This window comes from Salvia hispanica, chromosome 4 (assembly GCF_023119035.1).
Source record: "Salvia hispanica cultivar TCC Black 2014 chromosome 4, UniMelb_Shisp_WGS_1.0, whole genome shotgun sequence".
Taxonomy (NCBI): domain Eukaryota; kingdom Viridiplantae; phylum Streptophyta; class Magnoliopsida; order Lamiales; family Lamiaceae; genus Salvia; species Salvia hispanica.
In genome coordinates this window covers 6,778,705-6,787,028 of record NC_062968.1, presented here as the reverse complement: position 1 = coordinate 6,787,028, position 8,324 = coordinate 6,778,705, and the positions used below count along the sequence as shown (strand labels likewise).

General features: G+C 35.7%; 1 protein-coding gene and 1 pseudogene across 1 annotated transcript; one reads left to right on the top strand and one right to left on the bottom strand.

Moving 5' to 3' along the window:
- Positions 1-3,106: 3,106 nt before the first annotated feature.
- Positions 3,107-4,072, bottom strand: LOC125217900. Its single transcript, XM_048119471.1, has 2 exons — positions 3,352-4,072; positions 3,107-3,320 (listed from the first exon to the last, which is right to left on the bottom strand). The coding sequence occupies exons 1-2, from the start codon at positions 3,979-3,981 to the stop codon at positions 3,222-3,224; spliced, it is 729 nt and encodes a 242-aa protein (XP_047975428.1). The 5' UTR covers positions 3,982-4,072; the 3' UTR covers positions 3,107-3,221.
- A 48-nt stretch (positions 4,073-4,120) lies between these two features.
- On the top strand, positions 4,121-7,757 carry LOC125220271 (annotated as a pseudogene).
- Positions 7,758-8,324: the final 567 nt, after the last annotated feature.

Below are 8,324 nucleotides of genomic sequence, written 5' to 3'. Positions count from 1 at the left end.
ATCATATTTAATTAGTAAAATTGGTATTATACTCTAAAAAAATTCATCATCCATTTTTCACGCTTGGCTTTTTATATTGCTTATGTCCGAGTTGTTTTCGTGTCATTAGCACTGAAAACAATCAACAAATTTTAATGCTCGTATGGGCCCCCCACAGTAAAATTTCTGGCTCCGCCACTGGCAAGTATAGATATATTCTAAATGAATCATTTCTTTTCATAGACTTATTTTGTTCGGTATTGTTTTACGTGTTGAATGTAAAATTATTTTTTGAAACTAGAAAACACAAATTTAGTTCACTATAAAAGCGATTTAGTTCACTATAAGAAGGATAGAACCAAAGCGCCATTACAGTGAACTAAATTCTTTACAGAGTAAATACTTCACTATAATGGTGTTTTAGTTCACTCCTTGTTTTCAAATTCATATTGTAAACTAAAACGCTCATATAGTGAATTAGATCGTTTTGATCTAATGGCTGAGATTTGTTCTCTAATTATTGTTGGAATCGTAGTCCGGTCAACGCAATTGACCGGGTCGTATAAGTGACAGATTATTTAATTATTCAAAATTAAATAATCGATCTACGCTCCGAGTAGATGATTGGACACTTAGATAAAATAATGTGGCAAATGAGCATACGGAGAAAGCTTCGTAGAATGCATGCACATTGATTGAGTCGTCCATATACATTTCTGGAATGAACAACTACGTGAAAGGTGTCTAGGTACATCCGTCCAGGTTCATGCTCCATGGTTGACGTTTGTGTTAAAATGACAATACCTCTTAAAGTGACACTGTGACACCACGTATCCAGCAATATTATAAACGCTATACAACAATATTATAAACGCTAGACAACAATCTATAGCGTATTGGATATTGCTGGCCGAGAAAATTTACCCTTGAGCATTTTTTATGATTGTCGCATGGCAGCTGATTATTCGTCCACGTGTATAAATGATTGGCTAGGAATAATGGTATGGTGTTACTTTAAGAGGTGTTGTCATTTTACTGCACCCCGATATATATATCCATATAATTGTAGTAGGATTAGAAATTATATTAGGATTAGGATTAGAATTATATTTTGCCTATATAAAGAACACGTGATACGTTGTATGAAATAGATCCAAGAATAATACAACGTGATCTTTAAATTTCTTTCGTCTTTTATTTTAGGTATTAGTATTTTTCCGCATTATATTTTCTTACAAAGATATGGGTTAGAAGTTAGAAGTGATGATGATTGAATGAAGACAATAGATGAATCTTCATTATTTTTATAATTTGCTTTTTAGATCAGCAATCTAAGTATCTGTATATCACAGAGTCTAACATGGCTGGCAGCAAGATCACAGTTGCGGACCCAAGGCTAACAATTGTACCCCAATTTTTTTTCCTTCAATACTATGTTTGTACTTATATCAGTACTATTGATCATTTAATCATGTATTATATTTAATATTTGCAACGAATATGTAGAAAATTAAGATAAGGAAACCAAACATAAAATTTGGTACCAAAAAGCATTAAAAATTGTAGTTAATGTGCAACAGAAGTTTAATTATGATTTTTTGTTTAGAGTGTCATTAGTAGGTTCGCATGATACTAGTCATTGATTTTGTAGCATGCGTTTTCATTTTTTAGAAGAGTTGTCTAGTATATCATCTTTAAATAGTAGAGATTTAAATAGTAGAGATGAAGAGTTTTTTGTAAGTTTAATCATTTTCAAATCAATTCAAGAATAAGTTTTTCTCCTTGCAAAAACTCATCTTCATAATAGCTCCTAGAACAGAAACTATACAACCATTATCTCAATCAAAACAAAGTGAAATCCTAGTGCCAACAATCCAACATTTGGTATCAGAGCCTAGTTAAAATACTAGGATTTCTCCAGCAAAGAAAAGCCTCAAGAAGGTGAAAGAAAGAACAATAGTTGCTTACAAGTTTCAGCAGAGTACTCTTACAAAATGTAGAACTCACAACATAGGGCTGACAATTTTTGGCATGACACGATAACCTGCCATCAATTCGCATGAAATTAATGGGTTTGGGTCAAAGCTTATTGGGTTCGTGTCCTCATCAGGTCGACCCGTTAAGAACACGAAAAATTTGTGTCGCGTTCTTGGTGAAGATAAGGGTTACAAAGTGATGATGATTGAATGAAGAGAATTGTGACGCCTCCAACAGAAACTTTGCTAACTCATCAATGCAATGTTTTAATAATGTCAACACAATATTTTAATACATTGTGTTAGACTTTAATATTTAAAATGTTGTGTTGACATTTTAAAGTGATTGTGTTGAAAATTTTAATACACTGCGTTGATGAGTTAACAAGTTAGCAATCGGAGAAAACTTAGCATTATTACGCATCCCAAGAAACAAGTTTGTAATGTTTCAAAGCATAGTGCATCGTCAAGTAATTAAAATAAGGACGCAAGTTGGTGAACTGAGTCTTGGAATTGAGTAGATGAATGACAATTTGTGATGTTTCAAAGCATAATGCGTCGTCTCTATACATAAGAAATCTACATTATCTCCTCAACCATAGGTCGTGTTATGATCAATGATTATGACGATGTCTACGCAATGTTCCCTCCCATCAAAGTTAATATAATTGTATATTGTTGAGAAATCTGCATTTTGATCCACATTATTAGCCACTGTAGGTGTATTGTTTCTCTATCCATTAATTTCCCATTTCTTCAATGTGATCATACAATTTTAAATTTTCTAATAGGTGATTGGTGGTTTTTATCTTGTGAAAGCATGTGATACAAAATCAATAATAGAGACAATTGGAATCTCAAAAAATGTGATGACATTAAACTATGTAAGTCCCTCGTGTTCATGAATTCATCATATTTGTTGTGTTATTATTAATTATTATTATTATTATTATTATTATTTTAATTTTTATCTCCCGTTCTAAGTACATTTATCATTTCTAGACAGCAATTTAGAAGCATGCAGATAAGAATCTAAATGAGAGTTTAATGATTTTTTTACCATTTTTATCTAGATATTTAGAAATTCTTTATCTTGGTTTAATGAGAAAATAAAGAAAAGAGAAAGCAAGAAAATATAAAGACAAGCCATGTAGTAGAAATCTTTGATTATTTTGTTAGGTTAAATGATCAAGGAAAAATATACAACTATACATCATACTGTTTCTTATTTTTCTAATCTACAAAATTGTTGTTCTCATAATGAGTCTAATTGTTGAGAATGTTCAGAAGGGAAACTCTGGTTTTGATCAGCTGCCTGAAGATTGATTCGAGATCTTCTTCAACAACTTGAATGTCTGAATCCATCTCTTTTATCCATCTCTTTTATGTGATTCACGAGCTCGTTTTCTTGGTTCAGTTGCAAGAATGATTCCACCTTGTTGAACTCATTTTCGTCAGCAGAATCTTTCTTTGAATGCATCAGCTTTGATAGCAAAGATCTCTTGCTTTCGTGCACCTTCGTTCCCAGCACGTAGGACAACAGAGACTCGAGCATGGAAATGGCAACAGACTCTGCATCCTTCAATATGGACCCATTATCACAAGTGGCCGAGGTGTTACGCCTCAAGTTCTTCAAACACTTTTGTATCATTTTCTTCGACTTCTTTCTGGAAGAAAGGTAGGCATTGATGCCTTGAACGTCCTTTCTCCTTACTGCAGACAGAAGATCTCTTAAATCTTCCTTTGCAAGAGAGATGACATCTTTAACTGAACTGCAAGCATCCAATAGCTTAATGTAATCATTCACACATTCCTCAGAAACAATCTGTTGAATGTGAGACAAAAGAAGGAAATCGTCAATGCTCTCATACAATTTTCTCAAGCCATTTATTTTTCCATTGAATGATGAGAGCGATGAACAAGTAGCTTCTGATGACCTCAATCTGGATAAGTTGTCTTCGAACTGTGAAACAGCAGGATGGGATGAAGATGGGAAACTAAGAGAGCGGCCGTGATGAAGAGCCATTGTTTTCTTTTTTGTTTTTTGTTCTTGGTGAAAATAAGGGATAGAATTGAATTGATGATTGATTGAAATAAATTGTGATGTATCTGCTAAATATATAGTAGTAGGGAAGAGGACACGAGGAATCTTCATTATTTTCTCAATGACAGATGATGGTGAGTTTGATTGTCTTAAAATATAGTTATCATAAAAAATGTAACGCATGAGGGTATTGCCGGTTCTGCTCTTGTGGAAGAAACAAAGGATCAGAATATAACATTATATTGTCTGTAGATCAACAATCAAAGTCTCATCATTATCTCTACAGCACAGTTGACCTTGCAATGAATGAGAGAGGGGGCGAGATCACACCTGTATATCGTTCATTCATGGCGTTGTGTACATATTATATAGTTTTGTACCCTCCAACAGATGCACAGATCTGCCAAATAGTAGTAATATTTTTTTCTTTGTTTTGTCTGAGATGCACACAAACTTCGTTATTGTTTAGCCAGCCTGTAATACTCCACTTTGGATCTGAATTCATGCATGAAAATGTGTTTGTCATAATGGTGGGAAACAATGCATAGACATAGCCCTATATGATGCGTGATTTTCATATGATTTGGCATCAAGAAAATTGTAAACAGCCAGATCATAAAATAAATAGTTTGAGATTGTGCTCTTGGAGAAGAAACGTATGATCAGAATATAGTGTTATTTTGTGTACAGATGAGCAATTCAAGTAGTCTCATTATCAATGAATATCCTTTAATACCTGTATTTCATGTTCTGTAAAAATATATTGTCCATCCATCTGTATATGTATATATATATATATATATATATACAACCATTTCTAGGCAGATGGCTGCAGAAATATGTCAGTTTAGTTTGCAGCCCTGTTTTGTACATTGAACAAGAGCAAAAACTGGCAGTTATTGCTTCAGCTTGACTCTAATTTCTCAAGAGAATGTGTGATAAGGTGCAAATACCGGAGTTTTTGAGGCCACAATTTATGGTCAAGGAGAAAACTGAGTAAGTTGAGTTGAAGAAGATAGAAAGAAACTTTATCAAGGCAAGGAAATCAGTTCAATAGAACTCACAGATTCATGTGTGATATTCCATCAGCCTCTAAGGGCTTAGAGATTTTCTTCCTAGAATTTTTTGAAGCCTTTAGATGAGGAGCTCCAAGAAGGCATGAGAGCTAAGTGAGCTAGACACATAGATAGGATGCAAGTTTTTTGAATCTGATTAACATTTATTTTCTTGCATCCTACACAAGTCAAGTTTTCTGAAGAAGGCTTCAGAGCGTTTCTTCTCATCAGAGCTCTTCCTGCAGACTTAGTTTGCTTGTTAGAGTTTTTGACGCGTTTACAGGCATCCAAACAAGGAGGTATTCTATAAGCTCCCCTTTTTCCTGTCTCGATTTTCGACAACTTGATGGCTACCTCACAGCCCATTTCTAGCTCCTATACAGTAGCAACAAATGATTATATATATCTATAACCTCTTTTTCCTGTCTCGATTATTAGTTATATTGTGTATATCAAACATGAATGAAAATTGTCGAACGAAGGATAGATTGTAAATTTGATGGATTTAGCCAAATGTGATAGTGGAATGAAAGATGACATAGTGAGATAATGAAAATGTGTGTGCAAGAAATGGCACGTGCAGTGAGACCGTAGAGCGTCCTTGGCCGAAGCAGCTAGCCGGCATTTCTTGGGATGCAGAGCTCTCTATCCTCGGAGTTCTCTACCAAGAGTTGAAGTAAATGCTCAGTTAATAATCGAGAGTTGATCGAGGAAGGTTACCTATGTCTATTGATATTGAAGTCATGATATTATGTATCTATTGTTTGTTAGTGTAATACAATAGTTATGGTTATTCATTGTTGTTATAGTTCATTTTAGTTGTGGGGCGGTAGTGATGTTTCTTAAATTGCATATATTGTTTTAATATTTATTTGATTTCTTAGTTAATTAAAATTGTTGTGACAAATAGGGCAATTGTGAATCAAGAAACAAAAGAATGTAAATAGAAACAGAATTTCCGTGGTTCACCAACGTTGTGTTGGCTACGTCCACGGACAAGAACGGAGAACAAATTGTATTATGACTGCGGTTTTTCAAATACAATGATTTCGTACCCTATTTCTATTTAAATAGGTACAAACGACGAACTGGGCCTAATACAACAATTAAGGCCCAAACAGAAAACATATCATACCGTCGGGTTGAAGTTTGGTTAGCGTCAAACAGTAATGATTCTTCCTAACAAAAATAAATATATATATTGAAAGTTATGATTAGATTTTCTTTCCATTCTACTTACTAATTGGGGTTGAAGTTTACGCTATTTCCTTATATCTTTGAGATAGGGCCTATATAAATAAAGACTTTATAATTAGTACTAATATTTTTGTTAGTAGTCTTTGAATTCACGGAGTACTAATATATTAAATTCCATAAACTGTGTTGATATTTATTTAATTACCTAGTTAATTAGAATAAATATATGGAAAGTTGTGATTTGATTTTCTTTCCATTCTAGATTAGGGGTCTTAGAGCCTATATTCTAATATTTTTGTGAGTATTCATTGAATTCACCGAGAAAAATATAAAAATGGTTGAATCGGGCAAAGCTAGAGCCTCAAAGAAAGGTAGAAAGGGGCGTAGTTGTGGAATTGGAAACGAGATCTGGAAAGATTTTCCTGAGGATCTGTTTGAAGGTGTACTAGCCAGAGTTCCTATAGCAACGTTTTTCCGGTTGCGTTCAGTTTGTCGGAAGTGGAATTCATTGCTTACTTCTCAAAGCTTCACCCAGCTATATGGTGAAGTAAAGCATGAAAAGCCTTGGTTCTATGGCATCACATACGAGAACGTATATACAAGAACGGGAGCAATGTAGGATCCTTCATCGAACAAGTGGCACCATCCAACTTTGCCTGCTTTTCCAACCGATGTGATCATGTCACCAGTGGCATCAGCTGGAGGTCTCATCTGCTTCGCTGACTACAGCCACATAAGCTTATACGTGTGTAACCCTCTGACAAGGTCATACAAGGAGTTGCCAGCCAGCTCTGTGAAGCCGGAGTGGCAGCGTATAGTTGTAGGGATGACGCAGACGCAGAATGGTGGGTATAAGATCCTTTGTGTTGATAGTGAGGCGGACTACCATGTGTACGACTCTGCAAATAACGCTTGGATTAGTCCAGGAAGCATGCGCCCGCATATCAAGCTTCCACCAGGGCTCCCGGTGTTCATGTGTGGGCGGTTGCAATTGAGGGGAGGCTGTATTTCATGCAGTCAAATCCGGACGGGCTCCTATCATATTATGTGGACACCGGGATGTGGAGGCAGTACATAGTCTCTGCCCCTCCTTACATGAATCTGTATGATTACGCATTGGCAGAGAGCAGGGGCAAGATCATGCTGGTGGGGCTGCGGAAGGATGATGCAGCGTCATGCGTATGCATGTGGGAGTTGGATATGACGACTCTGCTGTGGAAGGAGGTTGACAGAATGCCAAAAATATGGTGTGGAGAACTTTATCGAAAGAAGTACGTTACAATGAGTTGTCTGGGTAACAAAGCCTTCCTTATGCTAATCCTCACAGTAAACCAGATGGATCGATTTTTTACGTACGATCTATCCACCCGCGAATGGCGCAAGCTCTATACCCGGACCCAGAAGTCCCCTTCGATTGACGCCGGCTCTACTTTTCACCCTTGTTTGACTGCACTTTTATTTAATTGTTGGATAACGCTGCACTTTTATTTAATTGTTGGATTGTGATCCTCTACTGATAAAACTAGGAATTGTATTTCATTGAGATGATTTTGTGATACATTGTACATCCAATTTATAATACTAGAGAAATAAATGCATCTAGAAACTATGCACTTGGAACTACAACATTATTAATGTTATATACCTTGAAACTCTAAAGTGCCTCTTACCAATATTCTTGAGACCCCAATATTCTATTTCCAACACTCCCCCTCAAGTTAAGTTATGGGATTTCCGATACTTAACTTGCGAAGAGTCTGTGAGAAATCTTTTGCTTCAACTGCCTTTGTCAGAATATCTGCAAGTTGATCTTTAGACCGAACAAATGGGAACTCAATAATTCCCCCTTCAATATTCTCCTTGATAAAATGTCTATCTACTTCAACGTGCTTTGTTCGGTCATGTTGAACTGGATTTTCTGCGATACTGATCGCGGCTTTATTATCACAAAAAATCTGGCAGGTCTTCTGTGATAAAAAACCTAGCTCACCCATCAATCTTCTAAGCCATAAAACTTCAGTTAATCCATTCCGAATTCCTCTAAATTCAGCCTCTGCACTTGACAATGCTATG